This window comes from Genypterus blacodes, unplaced genomic scaffold (assembly GCF_046128005.1).
Source record: "Genypterus blacodes isolate CSIRO-AG114 ecotype Tasmania unplaced genomic scaffold, CSIRO-AGI_Gbla_v1 ptg000055l_1, whole genome shotgun sequence".
In the NCBI taxonomy this organism is placed as follows: Eukaryota; Metazoa; Chordata; class Actinopteri; order Ophidiiformes; family Ophidiidae; genus Genypterus; species Genypterus blacodes.
Window position 1 is genome coordinate 1,575,565 of NW_027466867.1, and position 27,945 is coordinate 1,603,509.

Genomic DNA, 27,945 nt, shown 5'->3' on the forward strand with positions numbered 1-27,945 from the left:
AAAAATATTGTAAATAAATAACAATAAATAATATAGTGAATAACAGTGATTTTGATTTTACCACCATTTGTACCATAGGACTATGACATCTCTACAAACTGTGAGATCTGTGTCGTCGTTAGATTTGCTCTGTCTCTTTCTTGGAATAACATAATCTAGAGAGAGTTACAAACATACATCCTCTTCAAAACCTCATTGTGGTTTTAAATATGGACATGGCATTCACTTTATCTATTCAGTATCTTCTTTAAATGACAGTAACTTCTAATAAATGTGATTTATGTCATTGATTTAATTTAGTGTTTCTCCTGGTATTTTCATGTAAAAGCTCAGATCGCCCTGGAAAAAGCTACACAGAAGAATTCATAATCAGGATCAATGCTTCCTATTAAGAAGAATTGATTAGGAGATTCTGATTTCTTAAATATGTCAATATCTATAAGAGCCAGAGTTCACATGTCACATTAAAAGCATCCAAAACAACTGACTGACAAGATCTGTATAAAAACAGCAGTTCAGAAAAATGCACAGTTATCAGTATTTGTATGATAGGAATGTGGGTTGTGGATTACGATCACATCTGATCCCATGGATAACGTGCCCATATGAGTTACAGTGAGTGGTTTGTTTTTGTTTTTGGTTTGGTTGATATCTGTGATGACCCCACACATTATAAATATCCACTTTATTAAAGGAAATGGCTCCTGAATCTGTCCACTGCTAATGAATGTTTTTAAAAATCAATCTTTACACTACAGCCTGTTAGAGCCTTCACATTAACGCAGCCATGGATCACCCAAAATATGAAAAGATGGAACACAATGGCTCACTAATGCCAAATCCAGTTATGACTTCAGGAAGAAATCGCAGAGCTACTCTGCAACGTCTCTGGAAACTGGAAAAACTGATCTTAAAATCTGTGTGTGTGTGTGTGTGTGTGTGTGTGTGTGAGCTTAAAGGGCGTGGAATGTGTTCAAACATTGTTGAAAGTCAATGAAATTAACACGACGGCACCGAGTTGAAGAGCAGAGGAGGATAATTGCACGTCACAAACACAACGACCAGACGATTGTTTGTGACAGCAGAATGATAAAAAATAAAAAAGGAAAATTCCGAAAAAGTAATTGTAATGCCACTTGCCCCTGTGGCAAGAAAGAGTGCAGTGCACACCAGGACAGAATCCAGTTCAGTGCGGTCCAGCAACATCAGCTCCAACATCACAAAAACAATTAGGACAGATGAGGGCAAACATTAGAACCCCGAGTGGCTCTATTGTTCTCACGCTAACCTTTTACCTCATACACACACTGTTAGATCCTGCAGTGTCCTCCATTCCCGGCCCCGTCCATTTTTCATGAAGGCCTGCTTAATGTCCCTCCTGAGGTTTGATGCAGTCTCACACTCTCTCTCTCTCGCTCTCTAGCCTTGTCCCGGGCTCAGGAAGTGTTCTCGTGTCCTCCAGCGATGTGGGCGAGAGAAAAACGATGACGACAGCTTGAGTTTTGTAAAGCACGTATTATCTAGGACAACTGCTCTCTCTCTCTCTCTCTTTATTTTGTTGCCTCCACGTCCTCATAGCGACGTGGACTGCTTGATGCTGTGAAAGCTCACCCGCGACGGTGATGTAGGGATGGACATGGCCTGGGTCATCCTGGCCCGGATGGAGTGCTGCTCCTGCCATCGGTGGAACCGCTTCCTCACGGCTGACCGCACCTGTCGACACAAGCATTCTCTGAGATATGACCTCACACGGTTCCGGATACGCCTTTTGGTTTTTGCAGCTCATATCATTCATAATAATAAAAACGCCAATAATTTTCTTACTGTTTCCAACTCATTTTCAATGTTCAAAGATGTTTCCCCATAATAAAACAGCTAAACAACTTTATTTCTAATCCTATTTCTCCCTCCTGGATCCCCTGGACCAGATGGCAGCTTGGTGTCTTTCATATCTAACAGCTTTTCCTGAACGTGCTGGGATCTGGGTGTGCTGCAGTTTCATCCCTTCTTCTCCATCGTGAAGCGTATTATCCCCCTGTTCATCCATCTCATCCCCTCATCTTGTATTTCCCAAACACTAAATCAATACTCTCTACAAGCTGCTCACGCTGGTTTAGCCCAGTGTTAGAGCTTTTACACAGCTCATGATGAAATATTCATCCGTCATCCAGCCGGGCCGACACAGTGAGGGACGATAACCGCGGGGCAGCAGTCAGCTGACGTTACATTCATATACTCGGCCGGCGCAGAGAGCAAAGAGGGATAAGTATATAAGGATGTATAGTAAGAAGGCGCTCATGATTATTGTATGATCTGATGTTGCCTCTGACAGCTGGATAGCGGCGACATCAGGACGCTATGATTCTAGCAGATGAACATCAACTTCACCTTCATTTACATCATTGTCATTGTAATCGTCGTCATAACAACACGCACGCTTTAAAGTGAAGCATGCAATCTATCATCCCTGTGCTATTTTCACCCCCCAGCTTCCTGCATGTAATCAAATTAGGGCTGACGGTGTCATAAAGTGTACGACGTCATGTCATTTATGTCGCAACACGACAAGTCTTAATTGTGCCCCGGACACGAAAGCTTTCAGCTTCATCGCTCACTTCGTCAACAATAACACACAGCAACAGGCACTAAAAAAAAGGGGGAACAAGGTGGGGACAGCGAAGGGAAATATAAATAAGCGTCAGAGGCTGAGAGAAGAAGATCAATAATGGATGTGAATGTGCTTACCTCGCTGTTTAGGAAGCAGTAAAATACAGACACAAAGAAGCCCTGTGTGAGAGGAAGAGAGGAAGAAAACATTGTGAGAGGGAGGCCAGTCAATCGTCTCCTCAGCTGAGCACAGTGACTGCAGTCCACTGTTTACAATTATTGTGTAATTCAACAAAAATAGTGGCTTTACTTGGCTCGATTGAGAAAATTCTCAGCCTAGGTTATGACCATCTGAGGGTCAATGGTGTTCCCTGCTAAAACCTGTTTGGGAGGAGGCCGATGTCTGATGGCGAGGCAGGGGGGGGGGGGTGTCAATGAGGTGGGCGGAGCAGGTGATGAACGAGCCTCATGCCGCAATCATGCTTAGTAGCCAGGAAACACACAATCGCTGCGCATTCATCATCGGTATCTCCCCCAAAAAGGTCACGCTCAATGTCAGGCTCAGAATTTATCAATCAAGCCCCGCCCACTGCGTGTGGCCTTCAAACCCAGGGACGTACCTGGAAGGACTCCAAGAATGAGTTGAAATATATAAAGACGATTTGCGAGATCTCGTCTTCTCCCGGGTTGACAAAGAACAGCATGTAGGTGATTCCCAAGAGAGGGAGGAGAACCAGCGTGGCCTTCACCGCTTTTCTGCAGGAGGAGGAGAGGACAGCGGTGACAACAGGCGGCACGGACCAGGTCCCAACGGTTCCGGACAATTCATCTCAACAACTGCAACTGTCCATCGCACCCGGATCGATATCAATAACAACACAATGAGACGGCGGAGGCTTGGTCTGGTCACGTACCTGTACTGGATGGTCTCAGACGTGGTGGAGGCGCGCAGCTTGGTCATGAGGATTCTCACGATGTTGAAGAGGAAAATGAAATTGATCTGTGGAGGGGGAAAAAAATCAGACATTGTGATTTGATGAGATTTTTGATTACATTACATTACATTACATTACGGTCATTTAGCAGACGCTTTTATCCAAAGCGACTTACAATAAGTGTGTTCAACAAAGGTAGATAAAAAGAGATTAAAGCGACTTTCAGCTTTGGAAATGATGATAAGAAGCCCCGATGGATCGAATTACATTGTGATGAATACTTGAGAGAGTGTGGTGACATTGAAGGCATCATGTGAGACGAGCAGTTGGATTACATTCCCGGGCTTGCTGACCTGACCTGACCGAGACCTGAACAGATGCATGGACATCACTTTCCCCGCTGCATTACCGCTTCTATTAACATTCCCACCAAAACATCCTGTATTTATTCACAATTGTAATCTATTGCTTCAAGTGCTGACATTATAAGTTACTGATTTGAGGCCAGGAAAAGTTCAGAACCGCAACAGCCTGACAGGAGAAACCTCAAACATTCTGGTAACTCTCGAATGATCCCGTTGGATGGAGCGTGAGGTAAACAAGACCGGCGTTTTCAGTGCAAGCAGGAGACAAATATGGGCGGAGGGAGATGTGTGTGTGTGTGTGTGTGTGTGTGTGTGTGTGTATGTGTGCTCCGTGGGGAGGGGGCGGTCAGGCAAAGATGGAGGCAAACATGAGTGCCTTTTGGATCCAGTTTTTCAAGTTACACCAGACGACAGGACGGACGGACTCTGCTGCTCTGACCGGACAGGAAGGTCAATGCACCACTGGGGACCCAGCGGGGCGAAAAGTCCATATTGGGAGGAGAGATGGATAGACAGAAGAGGAGGAAGAGGAGGAGGAGGTGCTGGCTGAGGAAGTAGTGAGTGTGTGGACGAGTGGTGGGGGGCGGATTTTGAGGCGGGTTACTGTGATCCGGACGAGATGAGTCGAGTGGAGTCCGCGACAAAGAAGCACCTCACTCTGAAAATCAAGGAACACGCAGAGATACTCAAAGGTGAAGGACAGGCCGGGGAACACAGTGGAACTATTGAAAGTCTTGAAGATGTCCGCCTCATGTGACCTCCGCCGAACTGAACTGATGTTAGAGATCCTTTCACACAAGTAGAAACAAATCTGTACACGTTTTTGATTAAAATATGATCCCCATGACGACGCTGTGAATCATGACATTAACCCCAAATTAACATGATGGTAAAATATAAATAAATCACGGAATGGAACTTTAAGAAAGGATGTGTGACTGAACAGGAACAGGAAACTCTCTTACCACCAGCACGAGGATCATGGGCCCTTGGTAGATGTAGTCTGTGTACACTCCAGTTCTCTTCCCAAACCAGCACCTGAACATCAACAAAAGCACTCAGTGAGGTGCAAGGTTCTCAAACAGTGTCTGTGTGCGTGTGTGAAAAGGGTCACTACACCCAAAGTTGCATTGAAACATGTTTAACCACTTAGTTTTCCGGTCTTAATTGCACAGAGCTATCCTGCGCCTTGTCCTCCTCCTCCTCCTCCTCCGCCTCCCGCAAGACGACGGAGGTGAATAAAGCTCGGTCGGTGGCGCTCAAAGCATTAAACATTCATTTTTAAACATTTTCCCAGAAACGATGTTCGTCCCCAGTGGTCTGTGGAACGTCCGGAGTAGTTGCCGGGACGCTGGATTATGATCGGAAGCGTTGCAGCTGAATTTTTAAAATGTCATTTTTCGCCGCTGAAATATTGAAGCACGTCGGAAGAGATCACAAAAACAAAACAGAGTCCCTTTGGTATGGAGACACAGCCCTGAAGGTATTTGGGGAGATATGTGAGTGTGTGTGTGTGTGTGTGTGTGTGTGTGTGTGTGTGTGCTGTGATTTGTTCTCGCTCAGATTTGTGACCTTTGACCCTTCCAAAAGAGTATATAAACGCTCATATCACAGTGACACAGGGATACTTACTTCTCATTGTCATAGTACAGTTTCCCAATGGCCCAGGCCACAATTATCGGGAACGGTATACCTGCAAAGAGAGACAGACAGAGAGAGAGAAAGAGAGATGGTGACATATTCCTTCATCTTCCTCTGCTTGGGGAAAATCACACAAATACTCTGGGGGGATTTCTCGGCAGGAATACTAAATCTGCGCCGCATTTCTTCTCTGTCAAAGCCAATTGCTGCTGGTGTCGCTGTGATCTGCATATGCCAGAGGCCCGAAGGAACCGAGGAATGAATGGACGGATGAATGAACTAACAAACAATGATTGAATGAATGGATGAATGAATGGGTGAAAAAGAGTGAGACTGGAGTGATATTTGCTGTTTTATTGTCTTAAAGCAAGCAGATAAAGTGACACTAACGGGGGAAACAGTGTGTGTCTGTGCTAATGAGCCGCTTCTCTTGTGATATGCATGTATGTATTCACTCCTATCTCTGTTTCTGCGTGATTAATACATCTGACACTTCAAGCTCTTCCTATTTTAGTCTGGAGCTGCTCGGAGACGCGCTGCCGTTTCTTCACACACGCGGCACAATACACATAATCTGAGCGCCCCATACTTTGGTCTGACAGTGTGAAAGGGGGTGTTAGTGAACGCGGCGCTAATACGTTTCACAGCTGCCACATTAAAGCACATTCAAGTGTCTCCGTCAAGACTCTGATCCCAGGCCTGAACTTATTAGATTTTGCGGTTTAATTTGGCGATTTCTTTTTGTGGGGTGTGGGGGGGGGGGGGGGGACACACACTTACACCAGCCGATGCAGATGAACATCCACTTGCGCAGCTTGTCGGTGGAGTAGGTGAGCACGATGGCGGTGTGGAGGTAGCAGCCCTCGCCGAACATCCAGAAGAAATTGGTGGAGTGGAAATAGTTGAAGGAGGCGGTGACCAGGCGGCACCAGATCTGCACGGTGGAGAAGAAGAGGAAGAAGCTACGGTTAGACACGTCTGCTTGGCAGTTTGAGCTCAAATCTGCTGCCAATTCTGAGGTGGTCAGATACCCGAGCTTCCTTGAACGCACCACGCTCAAAAACAGACAGTTTAATACTCAGTGACCCACTTCCTGCAAACAAACAGCATGCAAAATACACCATCCTTAATAATATCCTTCATTTGTAGTAATATCAAACAGAATAATACCCTATTTATACGTTTATAGTTTTATATTCTACTGTTACTGAGCAGACATGATGCCAGATGATAGGTTTTTACAAAGGGAACGCTGTTTTCCCAAGGTCTCCATCATTTCCCCCAGGATCCTCGGAGCTGCCTCAACACTGTAAACTGTTTATTTTCCTTCCAGCTTTCAGCAGCTACTCCATTTCCTTTTTTCTTTTTTTTGCACTGCATTGTGGGAAAACAGTATCCATCCATCTATTCGCTGGGAAAACAAAGCCCAATTTTTGTGTGGGCCAAACAATCCAAACCCTATAGATTGAAAAAAGGATTGCTTCAAAAATGTAGGATGTGATACTGGTGTTGCTTTATTGTATCGGTTGGTTTGTCTGGAGTTTATGTTAAATCTGCCAAATTCCCATTAGATTTGGGGGAGGAAGGAACATTTGATTTGATTACTTGGTGGTTTACTGGGTAAAGAAGTCACTCCAGTACAGCAGGATTGTTTTAAACTCAGCACACGGCCTTTGGGGTCAATTTTCAGGATGCAAAAATGACTTAAATTCAAATTTGATGTGACTGGAAAGATGCGTTACAGAATAAGAGAGTAGTGTGTGTGTGTGTTTGTGTGCGTGTGTGTGTGTGTTCTGTTTCTGTGCAGTCAAAGATTAACAACATCATTTCACAGCTCACCACGTTACTCTCGTGCACCTCGGGGCTCATGGTCAGCTGGACGATAAACCAGGTGGCGTTCCTCAGGATGAAGGCGGCGATGAGGTTCCAGTGGATGATGTTTCTCAGACAGCGAATGCTCCTGGGGAAGGGAAGACGAAGATGAAGATGATGTGACTGTGTGTGCTGACTCCTCCAAACTGTGCTGTTGATTTAAGGACACAGGCAAAACCACATCCTGACGTTTGCGTTGCCAGGTTGTGAAAAATCTCCTTTTCCTTCTTCAGCGTCGTCTGTTTTGTCTTTTTACGTTTATTTTTTTATTTCTCATGCTTGGAGAAGAGTAAGAACTCTCCTGTGGGTAGTTTTGACCACAGAACATCCATTTCTAACAACTTTAACGTCTACATCTGGCGACTTTAATGGATTATTGTGGTGGAATAACGCTTTATTTATCACATCATAATACTTTGTCTGGTTTTGTGGAGCTAAAACAAAGTTATTTCCTACCAGCGATGTTTCCAGGATAGTAAAGTTCTGCATTTTAAATGGAATTGATGACATGACTGCTAATAAAGGCACAACCCAGAACCTATAAATGTATATAGGCTATAAAAATAATAAAAGTAAATAACCTGCATGAACATGTTGTGCGTTTTAGTTTTAATGCATCAATCATTAAGTTTGAAAAAAAGGGGAAAAGTAAAACATTTAGTAACATTTTCCACCACTCAGAGCTCCTCATAAATAATAAGTCACCCTCTCTCCCTACTATTGTTTGTTGTGTGGCGTGACGGACCTGAGGACACAATTAACAATCTGCTCCGATGCCCTCCAGCCACATTGTCGGAAAATAGAAGCTCGCACACCACAGAGCAAACCGGCCTCCGTCACCGTAGTGACCGTGGTGTTTATGGTCCACCGGCTGAGGGCGTTATCAGTGAGCAGAGACCTCCTCCCCCCCTCCCCCCTCCCTCCCTCCCTCCCTCCCTCCCCCCTCTCTCTCCCTCCCTCCCTCGGCCAGCTGACGTGATTTATTTTTCAGCATGCATCAATTCTTAATAGGTGTCCCTTGCACCAGCTTTGTGCTGACCGAGCACATGAGCGGGGATTTTCCAGTGACACTCTCGTCCATTTATTTAGCGTCCACAAATGTATTAATTAGAGGGATAAACGACGAAGAGACCAAGTGACGATGTGAGGATGTTACGGAGAAGACCACGGTTGTTAATTAGTTAAAAAACAACCATCAAATCAGCTTTGGGGGAAGTAACAACCGGGCGAAAAGGCAAATCTTAATAAGCCAGTATTTCCCCGCAGTCTATTTATAATTTTCTGCTGCTGCCGTCAGAATGCAGCCGCTTCCATCAGAGAGGGTCACGATGGTGTTCATTACGGTAAGTGACCTCACTTCCCATGGCCGCCTGCCAGAGGATCCTGCAGGGGTGAGATGCACATTAATTAAGAGCAAAATGCCGCCGCCGCCTCGTTTTGGCTTCGCTCCCCTTCTTCTTCTTTTCTCCTCGTTCTCCTTAGATCAGCCATAACGCAATCCTGTCGCAAAAGGTCAAGAAGGTGAGCCAGAAACGCCTCAAACTCCTTCCTTCCTCCCTCCACGCATTGAAAAAAGAAAAGAAAAGGCCATTTACAGCTGGCAGACGCTGGTCTCTCCTTCACTCCCTCCTGCGCCAACACGAGTTGTGCATAAACGCCGTCCTGTCTCGCTTCTCTTTATCCCGTCTCACTGCGGCCTTTCGCGCTTTTCGCACTCCCCCGGGGTGTCTCGGGGATCGATAGCGGCCCTCGTCTGTCGCAGGGCGCTAAGACCTTTCTCTCGTTAACGCGCGGCTTGTTTCTGTTTGTCAAGAGGAACCCATTCCACCTCTGTCGCCGGGCCCCTCCAGGGAACCTTCCACATGTCTGTTTCCTGCTTCCTGAAGATGGGTCCATTATTCCGGCTTGTGGAATAAACGTGCCCTAGTTTGGCGGCGGCGGCGTCTAAACCCCCCCCTTTTTATACGTCTGCGGGATTGAGATAGGAGAAGGTTCCATCCCGTGACCAAAGGGGTTTCTGAATAAATACAAGAGGCGATTTGAAACGAGGGATCTTGAGAATAGACGACTGATATTCCTGTCACATCTTTCCCCAGGATTACGGCGGCGGACGTTTACCTCAAACCCAGGAAGAGGAAGAAGGCGACGAGGAGAGCCACCATGGAAATACAGTGACCAAGGAAGTTTATGATCACAGCGATTTGGTAGTGCATCTTTCCTTTTTTCTATAAAAGGGGAGAGAGAAAAACATTGACTTCATCTTCAGGCTCATTTCTCTGAGTCTCACTTTCATTCACAGAAACAATAGATTCACCATGACAAAAGACTGTAAATTCTATTCTGCCTTTAGCTCAATTTGCCCATACAGTATTTGCACACACACACACACACACACACACACACACACACACACACACACACACACACACACATATGCAGATACCTATTGTGATCACACACACGATACACACTGTAATCTTTGCTGTACTAAGTGGATTTACGTAACGCGCTGGTGTCTACGGCCGGATTAAACATGGACATGGTTAATCCGGCCCCGCCCACCTTATCTGTCACTTCATTGTCAAATATGAAACGCTTTAAGCTGATGGCCTATTGGTGGCGCTGCTGTGTTAATCACATTTCCAATTTGGGATCATTTGTAAGTCAGATAGAAGCAAAACTGTCGGAGTTCATCCACATTTTCCTCCGACAACCTCGGGTAAATTGTCACAAAAGTTCACACAAAGATTGTTAATGATTGAAAATGGATATATTACTACTTCTCTGTGGTTGTGGGGTATGCGGTGTGTGTGTGTGTGTGAGTTTTGCTGTCCCGGCCTGTGGAGATGCTTCTCTGTTATGTTAATGGTGTTTAATATTCATGCTTATTTGATGTGCAAGTGTAATTTATTCACGCTGATGTATATTTCCTTTCTCTTTTAGACCACACACACACACACACACACACACACACACACACACACACACACACACACACACACACACATGCACACACACACATGCACACACACACACACAGATATCCCTACTCAAGTCAGGGCCTCTAGCTGAGTGCTGCTGTGGTACATCTGAATTAAAGCCTGTTCTCTGCGCTCTGGACTGTTGATGTCCTTACCCACATCCCAAGGCGACACTATCGCCTCCTAATAACGACCCTGTGCTATTTCTATCTTCATGTATGCTACAGTTCCTTGCTTATGTGTCATGCAAAGGCAGGGAGAGACATTTGCGCAGGGGCCACACACACCAAAGACAGGAAGGAGAAGGGAGAGAAGAAGAAGAAGGAAGAGCGTAGACTGGAGTCTCTGCCTGTGTCTCAGCACGCCTCAGTAATATTTCAGCATGGATGAAGGAGCGACACCTTCAGCTTCACCTCAACTTATCCAAGGCTTAACTCCCTTGTCATTCCAGCCGATACCTCTCTCTCCCTTCCTCGCAAGTCATTCCCGTCTGCCCGGGAAACTTGGGCGTCACGATTGATAACGTGCGTAGATTCGCCCTGTACGGATTTAAGTTGCCAGGTTTTCTCCTCCCGAGAAGATCCGAGACTCGGAGGTCGTCCCTCTCTACGCCACCCGCCCCTCCCCCTGCCTCTCCCATGTCAATCACGCCGCGAGTGATTTAGTTCACTTGCTCGAAAAAAGGAGCGAAAACAAACACATATTTTCCCAAAGGTCAGACACCCTTTATCCATCATCTGCTGGGATCGATCTGCCATCAGCCTCAGAGAGTCTCTGAGCAAACACACTGGGAAATCTATAACCACCCCACAACCAAAGTGCTGCATCTGTGCCAGGTCGGATTTTTACATTTACACTTTAAACCTATTGATTTGAGTTTCCTATCAGCTGGATAATGCGCCTACAATACAGATTTGGATTGCGGTCGTGTGGGGAAAAGAAAATAGGACTCGGTCTTCTACAAACCGCCTCATCCATATTCATCTTCAGCAGATGGTCCAGCTGTCCGACGCAGGTAGAGACTGTATGGAGGTTTTGCATTTAAACAAACAGGCTTTCAGTGTTCTGCTTGTTAGCGCGGCTTAATTTGGGTCAGAGTGTTCTGTCTGCTTTGTCCCAGCGTTCAATTCTAATTATGAAGAGCGATCGCCACATCTGCCACATCACAATGCGCCGGCCAGGTGGAGGAAGAGGACGGAAAAGGAGCAACAATCAGAATGGATAAAGACCCTGCATAGAGCGCCGCAGGACCCCTGCAGTCGCCTTCTTCTTCTTCTTCTTCTTCTTCGCTGTCACAATTCGCTCAACTGCCTCTATGAAACGCTTGTGTGTGTGCAGGAATAGCCGCAGGTTGATTAACAAATGACACACGTGTGCCAGCCGAGCCCTCGCAACTTTGGGCAACGTGACATTAAAGCCACAATGCCAGCGTCTTATGCAAATTGTTCCTTTTCATTCTGTTGTTGCTCCTGGGCAAGGCACTGATGGTATTTTGTCTTTGATCGATGTTCTCCACTTACGGTGACGCCCGCAGGCAGCAGGAGCCCGAGGCCTGGATCCTGAATCCATACCGTGCGAACTATAAATAACACACTTCGTAACTACACACTAATGAATTGCATTGTTGTTGGGTTTGGACTAACATTCGAGTCGGTGCTGCTCTGCACATTTACACTATAGAGCTCTGAGTCTGTGTGTTTACGTGAAGTCAGAAGTGAAGAAGTGAAGAAGAATTTTTGTCTGTACTGCAATTAAGACAAAAATGTGTGTGTGAAATGTGAACAGGGATGGAATGTTCATTTAAAAAATCATTCATCATCAGCTTCAAATGTAACTTCTTGACTTGTAAAGTTGCTTTGCCATGGAAACAAACTGTCTGTCTGGGCTTTTGAGTCAATCTAAATGTAAAGGCTGAAGAAATGAAAGTAAAGGAAAGAGAGAGAGAGACACACACACACTCAAACACATGCAGAGAGAGAGGGAGAGAGAGTGAGAGTGTGTGTCTGTGTCTTACCTCCTCGTGAAGTATGGCCTTACACATGGAGTAGTTCCCCTTCAGGGCCCATGTTCCATTGGCCAGACACTTTCTATAGACGTTATCTGTGCAGGGGAAAGACAAGAGAGGAGGAAAGACAAAGGTGAGGCGACACAACTCATAACTCCTCCTCGTAATTTCTCAAGCGCTGGTCGGCGTCTCTGTGTCCTCCTTCAATCCCTCCTCGTCAACTCGTGGACGCCTATTGTGAAAAATGCCACCGAGGTAGAGAAAGTGAAATCCCAGACTGGCGGTGGCGGTGGCGGTGGCGGCGGCATCGTGACCTTTTGTACTTTTCCAAACTAATAAGGGCGGATATCATTAGTGGATCTGTACCGGCGGAGATGCTTCACACGTTTGCTCTGGAGGTTAATCTACCCAGCCTGCCACCGAGTCAGCGAGCAGCGCCTGGGAATCTTTACATTTACACCCCATTTTCCATCTAGGACACACGCTCGCATGTGGAATCCTTCTACACCGAACCCAATGATCCGTGTGATTGGAGCAGCCAGCGCCTGACATGCACAGATGGTCATAGTGGCACCTGCATTATTAATATGTTTGATAGATTTTGACTTAAAGGAGACGAGTTGTTGAGATGTTGAGAGGTAGATGGGGCCGGGCGGTGCTGACACACAGATGGACGGGGGCGGGACAGGGATGTTTGTTTTGGGGGAGGAGTCGATGATGGTGATGGTGATGGCGATGGCAATGGCGATGGCGTGGACATTCGTGTGTAGTCTTGCATTCACGGCGCCGGCCTGGGGTGTCGGATTACACATTTGGCGGAGCATTCACAGGACGGCAACCATCTGGCAAAAATCTACATTTAAGTCGGTCGAAAATAAAGGAGGCAATAAAAAAAACGTAATGAAATCCATTAAAAAGCCATTTGAGAGATGACAGCTTTGAACGAGCTTTGAATTCTGTAGAGAAACAGTTCCTAAATGCCGTTTCCCCCTCATTCATCAGCTGCGTACTGGAGCTTACCACCCATTTCATTCCTTCAATTATTTATCTCAACCCCTTAAATTCTCCTTTTTAAGTTCATACACATTAAAACAACGTCGCTCACTTAATGACATGCAGCACCGGCTCTGTGTTCTCTCACTGAGTCACGACTCGGGTGTTGTGTTTATCTCACTTTCATGCATAATCCCAACTCTTTTGTCTCTTTATAATTCATGCCTTTTCCCACCTGCGGGCTCCTCGTGCACACATGGTCGTTCCAGGAGAGGGAAACACTCTTCCTCCCCTGTTTCCCCCCCGAATACGTTAAGGATTTCAGGGAGTTTCTTACTATAGATGTCCTAGATTTCACTAGAATTGACTTTAGCTCATGAAACAGTGTATCTAATGATACGGCGTGTTATCATCTGGCCCATTATGTCTCTTTATTTGGCGGTGCCGGAGATGGAAACCTTCCCCTGCTGCTGTGGAAGCGTTACGATTTATTTACAGGCAGTACTTTTGAGTCGAGCGGTAACCGGCTCCACGCTGACAGTTAAAGCTGCACCGGGTGCTGTTGCTCACTGTCGGGGGTGGCGAGAGGTAACCTGCCTGAGAGCTGTCTGACTGTCAGCATCCAGGAATAATGCAACACGACATCACCGAAATAGAGGGACTTTATATTTTATACAGATTTTGTTGTGTCACTTACTGTCAGTGGAAAAGTTTCCCCAGCTGCAGAGGTCACGCTTGACAACAGATACTCGCTCGGCCAAAAGTCTACAGCGCCAAAATAATTGGGGGATTGGGAGCTTGTGCCTGCCACACAGCTCCAGTCCGAGTCGATACAGATGAAGAAAAAGGGAAATTGCGGGTTTTGAAGTCCTGCGTTTAAATTTCAATTGATTTCTTGCAGAATCAAAGGAAAACTGTAGCTGTAGTTGTAATCGTAGCGCAGAATTGAGAAGAACCGTGAGGAATTCTGAGGGAGAATGGGATATGAAGATCCTGCTGGGTTGCCTGAGGTCAATAACGTGCGACGGCTTGGGTTATAAATAGCTTGTTGACAGTGAGAGGAGGCTGTCATCCCCAATCTGCATTACCTAGCATGTGATGTTCCCTCTAACCCCCAAGTGGCTTTAAAAACGGCCCGAGTTCTGACTGACAAAAGTCAAAAGTTGACAGTCCACTAAGTGCTGCGGTGTATCAGACTTTGCCGTGCGTTGTGGCTCTGGATTCCCAGTGTGGCTGTAGAAATGTCTCCTTTTCTTTTGAGGCAATCTAAGTTCAAAGCTCTGCTCAAGACTCTCACCAATTTTGACACCGCGGAAAGACGGAGGCAGAGACAGGGAGAAGGAGGCGGATGCGGTGATGTAAATGGAAACGGAGAAGGAGATACAGAGATAAGTAATGAGAGAGGAAGAGGCAGAGGCAGAGAGAGAGAGATGAAAAGAGAGATAGTGATGCAAACGAAGACGGAGGTGGAGAAGGAGACAGAGACGGTGAGAGAGGACGAGCTGTTGATGAGGCTGGACTGGGGGAGACAACATAGAGGATGACTTAGAAACTGAAGCTAAAATGTTTAACCTGTCGCTTCCAAGCAGATTTGAAATGTACAGCGAGAAACGGGGCGATGAATAAACATGGAGTTGGTCCTGAAGCTGAGTCAGAGAGGTGGGGATTCATCTCTATTACATTCAAAGGTGTTCCTAATGGACGGAGCGCTCATGTGTATGTATGAGTGAGCGGCGGTGTAATAGGCTGATTAAATTCTGGAGCTTAAATGCGTTTAAGTGTTTGAATTAATTGAAACAATGACTCGGGTGGGATAAAGAGAGAGAGATACACGGGGGAGCGTGTGTGTGCAGGATGGCATCTGAGTGGATAATGTAACAACTTACACACACACCGCACACACATTTATTACAGTCTAAACGGAGGCTTTTCACTGGTGTTAAACTCTTTCTCCGTAATGCTTTAATCTCAACCAAAGTTTCCCTCCAGTCGTCCGAGGTTGGGAACGAGCCACCGACGGATCACAAGCTCAAAGTCCCTGAAATAGCCCCGCTGATGACGTGGAGTAAGTTGGCGTGCCATTGTTGCCAAACTGGGCCTCTGCCAGGAGTCGTATCAATGACAGACGCACTTCTCTTCCCTTTATCTTAAAGAGGCTGACGTCAGATTTTAGGGGTGTAGCGTTATAATCGTCGCCTCGGAGACGGTCGGACCATTGTCGTTTTTCCAAACTGGGTGTTAGAAATGGAGAGCGAGCGTGTGCCAGGTGCTAAATCCTGCTCATGGAAAGAGGAACACGTAGTACAACATGTGGATGGAACACAGGCGTCGCTCCAAGCCTGCATGGGGGCTTGATGATGATTTGCCCTTGTTGCCTCATTATTACGTCCAAACACACAATGCCGTGCAAACACACTAACGCCAACAGGAAGGAGCTGTGCCTGAATTCGGCTCACCAGAAGCGAAGACGCTGACCCAAATTTAGCCACACACACACACACACGCATCGCACTAACTGGCTGCAGCTATACTCTTCCTCCTCCTTCTCCTCTTCTAATTAAAACCCGCTAAATGAGTTGGAAAATGTTGCTCGCACACACAAACACACACAAAGCAAAAATCCGAGACGGAATGCGATGTGCCGACTTGGCTATGCGGGTCAGCCCATTGTTTGTGGAGGCGTGGAGGGAATTATTATCGTGATGGAGTGATGGTGGAAACTCAATCTACTGTATGTGGCAAACAAACCTGTTCACCTGCACCGCCTGTACATTTCTTAAATGTGCCAGATAGTGTACATATAGTGCAGTTACAGTGAAGTAGCAGAGTGGTACATGCGTGTCTGAGAGAGAGAGAGAGAGAGAGAGTGAGAGCGAGAGCGAGAGCGAGAGAGAGAGGGGGAGAGAGTGTGAAAAAGCCAATTTGTTCCAGAGGGGTGGGGGGCTCACACTTTTTTCCACATCCTCGTCCAAGTAATCGCTCTAATTCAGGTGAATAATTGTACCGCCTCTCCGCACGCACGAGGGGCTCTGCCTGTTCTCTTCTGGGTCGGAGCCCAGGTGGAGCATTTTCCCACCACCAACATGGAGCTTTTCTTAGGAAATGAGAGGGCCGGTGCCACGCTGGGTGTGATTCCTAGCTCCTGTGACGCTCGGCCCACTCGGTTCTGCAGAATCAGACACCTCGAGGGCCCTACAATGAGCTGGCACAGTCCTTTTTCGGGGGATTAAGATATACGGATAGGAAATGTAATCTGCTTTTCATTTCTCACTTATTAGCAGTCCTGTAAAGAGACGAAGGCCTGAATGCACCACACACACACACACACACACACACACACACACACACACACACACACACACACACACACACACACACCTGAAGAATTGCATTTGAGTCAACCCGTCCGTCTCTTTAAGGATTCCTATCTGCACACCTACACACTAACTAGGGAGGCAGTAGCTCAGTAGGTAGTGCTTCCGCTTGGGAACCGGAGGGTCGCCGATTCGAGTCCCTGCCGTGGTGCCCCTGAGCAAGGCACCGAACCCTCAATTGCTCCCCCCTCTGCGAAGGGTGGTTATGTAATGTAAGTCGCTTTGGATAAAAGCGTCTGCCAAATGATCGTAATGTAATGTAATGTGATGTAAATGTAACTTGACTGTGATGTCATTACGCTGATTTTCTGCTCACACGCGAATCTTCATGTAAGATCTTTCAAAAATGGCAAGCATCAAGGTACATGAAGACAACGTTACGCCAAGAAGAACAAACGTACGATTTGTTAATATTTAGCATTTTACGTGGAAATATAAGAAACTTCGCCAACCTGCTGTTATTACCCTCAGCTACCATTAGGTGTCACTGCTGAGACAAAAAAAGTCAATTATCGCTTTAATATTGAAAGAATAATAGAGTGTGCTCATTCAACAAAAAGAGACGCAGAGTGAGCAGGGGGGAGGAAGGGGCATTCACCGCACTGACCTCAAGCACCGCTCTAAATAAAGCAAACACACACAGACACACACACACACACACATCCACTTTGACTGGAGCAAGACCAGACAACTCGCAAAAACAAAAATGAGTGCATGCTTACACTGAAATGCCTCCACACACACACACACACACACACACACACACACACACACACACACACACACACACACACACACACACACACACACACACACACACACACACACAGATATAGGAAAATACACACTGGCTTCCCTCGAGGGACCATTAAGGGAATGTCAAGCTTGGCACAAAAAAAAAAATGCAGGTTTTTTTTGGGGAGGGGCGAGACGTGCATCAACAAAGATAGCTACGGCGGGCTGAGTCACGGGGCCCAGAAGAGGGCGTGCGGCGCCGTGGGCAACTGTCATACAGCAGCGCCTGTACGGTCTGGACAGTGGCCCCTGGTTGTCCATCACTGGCTCGGTGCATATGTTTGACAACACGTTGTAATCGTCTAAGAGAGCATCAAAGATACGGAGGCGTGCTGAAAGATCAGAGGCCTGGTGTGTTTGGCTGGCGTTCAGAGCTCCTGCCAGGCTTCCTTCAGCACTGCTTAAGGCTCTCATCAGCAAGGTTATGATTACAAGTCCACCGGCCTTCTGAGATCTTTGCACTCAGCTCAGTTACCAAAGCAGTTCATAAATTGACCCGCTTGACACACACACACACACACACACACACACATTCACATTCAGGCCGTGGACTCATTCGATAAAAGATGCACTGGGTGGAAACATGCAGACAAGATAAGTCGAGGATTTGTCACAATCTAAATTTAGAAATCCAGCCTGGCACCTCAATCCTAGTTCATGGAACTGCTGCTATTCAGGGCAGAGAGTCAACACGTTCAAACATCAGACACAAAGGATGTCCCAATTGATTCCTTTTTGTAATTTTACTCACGGTATTTATGTATTAGAACACATTTTAGCTCCAGCGCTCCATTCAATCATTGAGCCGTGAAGCTTTCCCTCATTTCATCACCCGCCCGTGTAATGAAATGTGAGCTATGTGGCGTCCAGAGCTTATATCTCATGTTGTAGGTTACCACGAGGACGCGCTGGCAGGTTGAACAGGTTTAAAGGAAGAAAAATGTTGGTCTGAGTCCAATTCATGCCAGTTGCTGTTTAATCTGTGACAGGCGGAACACAACAGAACCTACGTCATTCTTCCCTACTCACGACAGATTTCAGGAATAATTTTCTCAAACAATCAGTCGTTATATAGCTGATGTGCTGACAAAATAGGTCACCGATAAAGCTCTCGGGTCCACAGACTCCCGGCTTCCTAATGAACAACACCGACAAAACTCACTACAGGCCCTCTGCTTTACACATTTTAGCTGAATCTATTGTATTTTAGGGTAATCATTGAAAAGATTAATAACCCCAAACAGCTGAAAGACTTTAAACCAATAGTGCAAATGATGAAAATGCATAAAGTGCAAATGATGAAAATGCAGAAAATGCAAATGATATTCGGGGGAATCTAGATCTCTTATCAAGTGGGAGAAGGGGTGGAGGACGCCAAGCTGATTAGTGCTCGACGCTGTGCATAAACACCTCCAGAGGCCTAAAGCCGGTGCCAGACTCCCGCTAGCAGACTTTTCCCCTGCATATAAAGTGATCGCACTGTTCTTTCTGCATCTTGTGAGCGTAATCGATCCTCCGAGTTTGACCCGTCCACTCCCTCCATGTCACCGCAAACTAGCGCCACTGGGGTGTGCGACCAATCCAAGTGGACACGATTTCAGCGGCGACCCAAATGTACACAGATCCAGAAGCAGCAGGGATTTAATCAAGTCCTCACAATGACACAGCATTATTCCTCAGCCTGTCTCTTCATTTTCTAGACCCGAATGAAGCAAAAGAGGACAAACTCATGATTGATTTTAGACGGGAAAAGAACAACAAATATTAGGCCACAGTGTTTGACAATCAGCTCAAATGGGTCGTTAATACAAAGCTAATAGTCAAACCGGACATTAAACGCATCGCATCCTAAGCTGCCTGTTTAAGTGACACTTCCTTCCGGCACTTTTACTCCATCTGTTGGTTTCACAGTCTGTCCCCGGGAGACAAAAACAGCCTAAATAACTTATAACTTTGGATGAAAAACTGCATGACAGATCATTAGCAGAGCCGGAGTCGTCCTCCGTGTGTCAACACAACATAACCTTCCCACTGAACTCCCACTGTTCACGGCAGCAGGACATCCACACGTTTTTACCTTCTGTTCAAAGTAAACTCCAGCCTAAATCCATTATTCCATCTGCCATCAGGGTGCTTAAATCATCACAGCTTCTGCTTGTATTTACTGCTCATTGACCGCATCCTCTAGTCAGATTTGTGTCATTTAATTATTCTTTGTCTCCGCTTTTGTTGTGTGTCGGGCCAGGAGCTGTTGTAAAATGGCCCTTAAGTGATAAATAAAGTTGCATTTACGGAAATGAAATCGTAAAAGCCACTCTAAGTGCAACTAACGACAGTATTGATTGCAGGTGTGACAACTGATACACCTTAACTGAATTTAACGCTGCCATTAGTAATGTCATTAGTTACAGCTGTGTGTGACGCATAGAAAAGCTCTTTTGGTTGTGCTAATGGAATTTGCATCATACGTCCTTTCAACTCTAATTGGCTTTATCTTTGCTTCTTCTTCTCCTCCCCCCTTTTGTTTCCCAAACACCCCCTTTCCTTGTTTTCGTGTGTAGAATGTAACCCTGCGTGAAGAATACATTTTCTTTTGAATGTACTGTATCGTCACACACTGCTGGTTATCTAGTGCACACAGAGTATCAGGAGGAAACACATGCAGAGAGACACTGGAGCCACAACTGGATTCAAACAAGGATCAGAGCAGAGCACATTCACCCCTTCATCATTATTGCTGTAGCCACCGTTGTTGTTTAGCAACTCTGAAGTCTGGGAATGGAGAACGGTTAAATACAAAATTGCTAATTAACAAGTTTACAGGTCAGAAACGTGTTATGACGTCTGTGGCCAAACCTCAAAGGCTTCTGGGCTGTGAGGAAGATGACATGGTAAAACAAATCTTACAATAAAAGGAATGTAAGCAGTAATCCGATCTGCTGCACCTCCTTGTCCTTGTTTTGTTGTGTTTTGGTTTGTTTCTTCCCCTGAGCGCCCGAATCATCAGACAAGAGACGGTAGGAAGTCATATATTAACCTCTTTGTCTGTGAGGATAATTGCTAATTACCTCAAATCAAATGACTGGTTGTACAAGTTTTACAAGGTGATTTGTGTATCCAAATAAATTGGATTGGATGTAAACAAAATAAAACAGTCAGACAGTTATTTAAACCTTTGTTTTTCCTCCCACTGTTGTGTCAATAAAACACTCTGCTGACATTTCAGATAATCATGCGCTTACCACGCCATGACGAGCTTCTAGCATTCAGCCATGTTTCTCGTTTATATTTAGCATTATGAGAATTTGCAACTGGGAAATTTCGACCTCCGACTTTGCACAGAACGCATCATTCATCATACTCGGAGCTGTCGACGTTGCACCGCTGTCTGAGCATGAAGTTATGGTGGTCATATATAGGTGTGACCTCGTAGTTGAAGCTGAGTAAAGCAGCTTTTGGTGTTTAACAGAGACGAGAGATCAGTACCACAGCTTCATTTACTTGCTTTTTACTCCCTTTCACGATATCATTTACAGATGAAATGGAGTTGAAACCACTTGCAAACTCTTTACAGCCTAACAGCCTGTATGGTAACAGTTGTGGTTGCTTACATTTCAAGGTTTCCTGCATCTTCGCCAAAGGTCAAGCCTGTTAAACCCCACTGCTGAACCCCAATGTGTGGAAAGAGACAAAAGACAAAGACATCAGTCCTTAGGTTGTTGTCCTGGTGGGGGACAGAGTTGCGGTTTCGGTCTTAACTATGGTTCATTCGCCAAAATAGCTTCTTTGGCTCGGAGTCAGTTATTCGGTAAGAGTTGTTCACACTTTGGGCCACGCGACTCCTCGGGTCACGTGGAAGTTGTGCGAAGGTCGCCACACTCGCACGGCACTCGTGTGAGAGTCACCGCAGTCCTTAGAGTCACAGGAAGGGAGGTGCTAAGTGCAAACACGTCCCATGTGACCCCTGCAGGTACCTGGCCCGTAGGTGTGAAAAACTCTCATAGGATAAATTTTGTTTGCTGTCCACAATCGACTTGCATCTGGTGCTTCAGCGAGTTCCAGTAGCAGCGACCAAAACACAGAAGTAGAATCATATAGGTGCAGAAAACCATAATACTGCTTTTTTTCTTTTATGACTAATTTTCAGGTTTACTTAGGGATTACTAGGGATACTTACCCTTTATCAGCCATTTTCTCCCGGCCAAAAAGGTGAAAAGTCACAATGTGTAGCATCACTTAGCGTCATGTAGCGTAGCATAAAAACGACTTCTTCTTCTTCTACAAAATTTCAGACAGTTTTAACATCTAAATTGGAATGTTTCTTTCTTTCTGGCACTTGTACGAGTTAACACCTACTTTCATCTGTTTTGTGTATTTGTATGTGTCTCACGTTCAATATATCGTGAAAATGTGTAAAGTTAACAAAACTGCTGGCTAGCTAACAGCTTCACTGTCTAAGACAGGACAGCATGACTGTGCATTATTAAATGCTGCTCTCTGCTCTAAGGGTGAACAATATCAAACATTAAATCCTGATTAATTCGACATTAGCAATAAATAAATCTGATTCTGATTAATACTACGAACGCACATTAAGTTGAAAGAGGAGGTGTTAAGTATTCATCGAGCCACATTGCCACCGATGTAGCGTCCAGATCATAAATAAGTAAATCAAAAACGTGTATTTGAAGGAAACTGAGTTTACTAAGGTACATTAATTTAATCTGGCTTTATCCCGAACCCCTCGCTGGTTCATTCAACCACATTTTTCAACTCTTGAACTTGTCTGGCATGGTCAGGTGCTGAGCAGGTTTTTGTCTGTACTTTAAGGCTACGCTTGAATAGAGATTACGTTAATCCTAAAGGTGAAATGAATCTCTGCGTGTCAAATTACTGGTAGGCTCAGGCTCTTTCCAGTGCCTCTTAAGGGTTCTTAAGGGGGGTTTGAATCACAGAGAAACAGCCTTTCACCCATTTGCATTAATCTCCTACATTTATTGACCTTTGCAAAGCATTCCAGTGTCCTTCATAGTGCCATGGTGCCCCGAATAGACACACACCGGGCTTAACACGGTGCTCAATTCCAAATGCTGAGACCCTCCATTATAAACAACAAGAGACCATCAGAATAACTGCAAAATATAAAAGAATAAATGCGTCACATTGTTTCTGTAACCCAGCTCATCCTTTGAGGGGTAATTAGTGGTTATTAATGTTAAGAATGTGTCTGCTTGATTGCGAATCTCCAAGCTTCCACCAGAGGTTAACTGCTTGTGACACAGGAGTGTTAAACAGTGAACGTATCCAAACGTGCTTGCGAATAAAAGCGATTCAAGGCGGATTATCATTTGAACCTCTCACAGTCGGCGTTACACTCTTACTCGAGCTGCCGTCTCGTTGCAGTTCACAGCACGTTATCTGTGACGGCCCTACTTTGTGCAACGGTGTTTCCTCTCATTCTCGTGTGTCTCGTTAATTTGTACGCTGAGGCTCACTTCTGTGTACGCAATTACATAAACAGGATTCGCCCGGGGGCGGGTAGTCGAGTGGTACAAACAAAAGGGGAAACCAGTGGAGCAAAGCCAGTTTTGGTGAGGGGGTTTGACTTACTGGTGGTGTTGTATCTGACGCCGTAGAACATCTCTGGACAGGGTCGCGACACCATCTGCCCTCCGCCGCTCTTGGGCCAGCAGGTGCCAATGCCATCGATGGAGGTGTCACAGTAGGGTCCTGAGCCTGCAGTGTGGGGACAGGGTTGTCACACACAGACACGCATACCTGGCATAACTTGAGACTACATATAGCCTTGGTGAAATTCTGACAATGCCACAGTGATGTTGGCAATAAATTATGAAGCTGAATAAGCTGTTTGTGTGCTCAGGCTTTAACGATTTCTCCTGCTCTGAGCGTGCGTCTCCCGTGGCCCCACACCAAATCTATTTCCAGCAATGTGTTTGTCTTTGATGTTAGATCTTACAATCTGTGTTGAGATCAAACTTGGATCCCCTGTGGGCTATTCCACAACAATGCTACCTTGTGTCGAAACTGGGGATGGCATCAGTTTCGCACATCTGAGAAGAGCAACTCATCCAGCACTCACCGCTCCAGTGACCTGTGCCATTGCTGACGGTTTGGTTCCAGGACAACAGTGTTTGCACTGCAATCCAGAGGGAAATTTCATCAGTGACCAGCAATCGTTGTTTGTACAGTTTAGCAGAGGTTGTGAAAATCTCATTAGATTCAGCTTAACAGCTACAACGGTGAACATAGAAGGGCAACGGTAAACAATGGTGACAGACTTTTCCCCGAGCAACAACAGGACCATAGCAGAAAATATGAATGTAGACGTGCCCGGAGGTTCTTGCTATTATTGCTTTAATGACTCAAAAAGGATTTAAATAAAATGGATCTGGAAAGGAGGATGGGCTTGACAGGCAAACTAAATGGAACATTCTTTTGATTGCAGAACATTTGCTCAGCCATTGATGATTAATGACTATGATTATGCGTTATTATCACTAAACATTCACTTAATGGTGCTGTAATGTGATACACGCATATTACAGAGCTTTGTGACAGCGCAGTGACATAACGCAGATTACTAGCTGTGTTATGTCGTTACAGCCGCATTGCTGCTTGGTTTAGGATTAGCTCTCTATAGTAAACGAGGATGCCTTTAATTACTCCTCTTGTGAGGTCCACAAGAAAACAGACCAAAGTTGGAGACCTGTCGCCAAAGATCCACAAGGGAATAGTTGAGTGTGGATTGAGGGTTTCGTCATTTCAGTGGTTGTGGTCATGAAAAATAATAAAAATCAGCTGAATGGAATCATGCAACAATATCAACTGTGTGTTTGAGTGCCTTATTGAGCAATCCAACCTCTGTACACACCAAATTAGTTCACGTGGTCCCAATACTCAGCCTGCACTTACATGAAATGTTCCCTGATAGCATGAGCAGAGCTTCACATGTCAGATCCGCCGAGGTCCCCGCAGGCAGGAGGCTCACGATGGCTGAAACCTGCAGACACAAATGGCCGGCGTGAATGAGTTAGATGACAAATGTAAAGTTGAAGTAGTTCTCTGTTCATGTCCTTGTGTTTTGATATTTTACGTGAAGTTCAACAGCGCTGAATTGCAACTTTGCTGTAGCCTTGGGCTGATGACACATGTATTAAAAACTCCTCTCATCTAATTTCCAGCAGTTTTCACTCCTGTAAGCATTTGTCTCTGTCGACGCTCTTAATTGTTACGCAAAAACACAACAATGAAACCTAGTACACAGATCATGAATGATGCCGCTGTGTGTGTGTGCGTCTGTCTGTGTGTGTGTGTGTGTGTGTGTGTGTGTGTGTGTATTAGGGGTTTGCAGTCATAGTTTAGTGCGTTGTGTGTGTGGTGACAAATGTTTGGAATATAAAACCATACTTTCAAATAGTACTGATCCTTTTAAAACTAAATGTTAGAGAGTGAAATTGTGCCTGGATCTGCTGGATGTTTTTGTTCATGGCTCTGTCAGGGAGATAACATCGAGTACATCCACACCCCGTGTCCAAATACGAAGAGACTAAAACCCATATCAGGATGATAAACACTTGGGAATGGCGGAACAGAACGTTTCACATGAATATTACAACAGTTTGCTGGAGTGCAGCCAAAATGTCCAAAACATGCAGTAAACATCTGCCTGTGCTGATGACACTCGAGCAGCGACACACACTCAGTATCTGCCGCTGACATTTCATAAGAGGCAACGAAGGCCAGAAACCGTTAAATGTCATCGGGTTTTGCTTTGGCTGAACTAAACTACGCAATCAAACTGAACTCAAACTAGGTTATGTGGTTAATTAGAAGCCGGGTAGAACGTTTCAGCAGTGGAAGAAGGGTGAAGAAGAAGGGTGGCTACTCTTACCTTTAAGCCCATGATTCATTTCCTCTTTAAATAAAACACACTTGTGAATAATGCAACAGCACACGACAGCAAACATTTGCATTTTTCCAGTTAAAATCATTAAAATGCACTAGTTGAGAGCAGCAGGCTTTTATTCCCGTGTAAAGCCGAGTACATATCTGATGATCCCAGCAACGGCGTATCAGGTCACGTTGTGTAAAACCCTGACGTGCCCTAGATTTCAAAGAAAGGTCCCTGCTTCTTTTTCATGCTCACTGAGTCTCGACAGGTATCAGGGTGCAGTCCGGTCACCTCCTTGCGTTTGACTGCCCACTTCCTTCCAAGTAATTAAAGCTCAATGTAAAGTGATCTTGATGGAACAAGATGTCATTCTGTGCATGTGACTCGAGGCTGTCATGCTTTGATACCTTCAGGGGTTCAGAGGGGCTTCGTCTTTTGACCTTAGCAGGCTTGCGTGTGTGTGGTGCTGCACAGGGGGGTGGTAGTGAAAGCGGGGGGGCCCTTCATGGTCTTAAATCACCACAATGGCATCGCGCGTTGAATAGCAGGCATGGGGATTTCGAAAAAGGTTCAGATGATTCTTGGCTATTCTTAGCAGCCACAGCTTTCCCGCACAATGGGTCGGAGGCAGATGAAGCGATTCACCTCAGGCATCTGGAACAACATCAGCATGTGTCTTTTGATTGCAAACAAACCACATGTCACATTGTTTCCTCGGTTGGGTGTCAGATTTGTGCAGAAAGAAGCAAGAAACAGGGACGTGAAGAGAAGAGAAACTGATATTGGGAAACCTTTTTGTTTTTGGAATATCCTCAATGAAATTGTTTCAACCAAGAAAATCACTTTTATCATTCTAAGTCTACATAATTTAATCAATGAAGTGATTTTTGAGGTTCTTGATGTCTCAATCTTCCACATCCATACTCTGTGTTCAGAATCAGCATTTCACTGTCAGCGTGTCACTTGGCAACCTTCCCCATGAGCATCTTCACCCAAAATACTGGTTCGTGTTTCATGTTGCCAGTCGTTACAGCCTTTCTGCAGCTTCAGCACAAAAACTACTTATATGCAGCTCCTGATAACAAAAAAACGCTCCAACAGCGTCACTTTGCTTTAAATTGGACAGCATCTGAACACATGGAGACAGGATCCAAACCAGATGACACCTGGGTGGCACGGTCGTGTCACAGTCATGTTCAATAAGGCGGTTTTGATTGTATTCTAAAGCAGCACAGATGAAGAAGAGTAGCAGCCAATATGCGCAAATTACGCATAACTTACCAGAAGGATGTAGAAGCGCCGCATTTCCAGATCTTTACATTCACATTATTCTCTTATCTGTCATAGGAAAATGTCCTCTTATAAAATCCCCGCTGCTGTCATTGTGACTTCACATCTTGTTTAGTGCGCCGTGTCGCCTGAGGAGACTCCGCTGGTGATGTCCTTGGACTTTTATTGCGGCGAAAAATAATAAAGTCGCGACCACGAAATCTGTCAAACGGAACCGATTAGATGGTTCTGGAGCGCACGAACACTCAGCTGACACTTCAGGTTCAGCAGCCAGAGAGAGAGAGAGAAAGGGAGAGAGAGAGAGAGAGAGAGAGAGAGAGAGGCGGAGGGCTGCGATCCAATCCCACCAGCACCGCAACCACCCAGAGAAATGCAACTCACGGATGAGCGGAAATCACACAAGACGCGTTCCAGCCCCTAAAATAATAAATGATAATGCGGTGACGTGTGCGCCTGAACGCCGCACGGGCGCAGCGGTCTGTCTGCTTGTCCTCGGCCAGCTGATTCACCGGCAAGCCTCTCTTTTCCACTCGGCTCAGTTTCACATGAATACTCCAGCGAAGTCGCTCCGTCAGTTTGCGTTACAGCGCCGGTAACCGAATCCAGTCCGGAGGCGCGCACCGGCGGATGGAGACCTGCGTGCCCTTCAAGTCTGGCCTCACACCAAAACTCCTTTTACACGCGTGGTTTCCCCCCTCAGGTGTCTCCAGGGGGTGCTAGAATGTCACACACTCAAAAACACGCACACACGCGCCGCACACGCTGCTCTCCAGCTACTCGCTACCTCTCCAGCTACTCGCTCTGAAAACTGCCGAGATGTCAAACGCGCCGCCGCCCACGTTGGGGTGGGGGGGAGCTTTATTTGTTGGGATCCGAGGGAATCCTTCGCCGTGGAGGTAATTGCGCAACGGCCCAGATCCTTAATCTTTAATCCCGCGGCGATCAAGGACGCGTCGCCGCTATGGGGAACTTAAAAACAAAAAAAAGGGCCGATCCGCTGTGTGTGCTGGTGTGGAGATTTGGAGAGGGAGGAACCGCGGACCTGAGCGGGCAGAGAAGCTTTTACTGCTGAGAGTCCAGGACCGCAAACCCTTTTAACGTGTGCCCCCATTTTCTGCTGAATTAGTGCCAAAACCTGAGTTAACAGATTTGGCTTACAGCTAAAAAAGAGGGAC

General features: G+C 45.8%; 1 protein-coding gene across 1 annotated transcript; it reads right to left on the reverse strand.

Annotated features, from left to right (window-relative positions):
- LOC143002151 (corticotropin-releasing factor receptor 1-like) lies at positions 1-27,736 on the reverse strand. The gene is made up of 14 exons (XM_076152109.1): positions 26,762-27,736; positions 24,502-24,589; positions 23,669-23,725; positions 23,179-23,304; positions 12,416-12,501; positions 9,539-9,645; positions 7,388-7,508; positions 6,329-6,482; positions 5,540-5,600; positions 4,873-4,945; positions 3,522-3,607; positions 3,228-3,363; positions 2,746-2,787; positions 1-1,713 (listed from the first exon to the last, which is right to left on the reverse strand). The coding sequence occupies exons 1-14, from the start codon at positions 26,783-26,785 to the stop codon at positions 1,573-1,575; spliced, it is 1,302 nt and encodes a 433-aa protein (XP_076008224.1). The 5' UTR covers positions 26,786-27,736; the 3' UTR covers positions 1-1,572.
- Between the last annotated feature and the right edge of the window lie 209 nt (positions 27,737-27,945).

Coding starts and splice junctions, on each gene's coding strand:
- LOC143002151 (XM_076152109.1), bottom strand. CDS start 26,785: ATGCGGCGCTTCTACATCCTTCTG. Junction 6,483..7,387: donor AGGTGCACGAGAGTAACGTG/GTGAGCTGTGAA, acceptor TCCACCGTGCAG/ATCTGGTGCCGCCTGGTCAC. Junction 2,788..3,227: donor CATTCTTGGAGTCCTTCCAG/GTACGTCCCTGG, acceptor CCTCTCACACAG/GGCTTCTTTGTGTCTGTATT.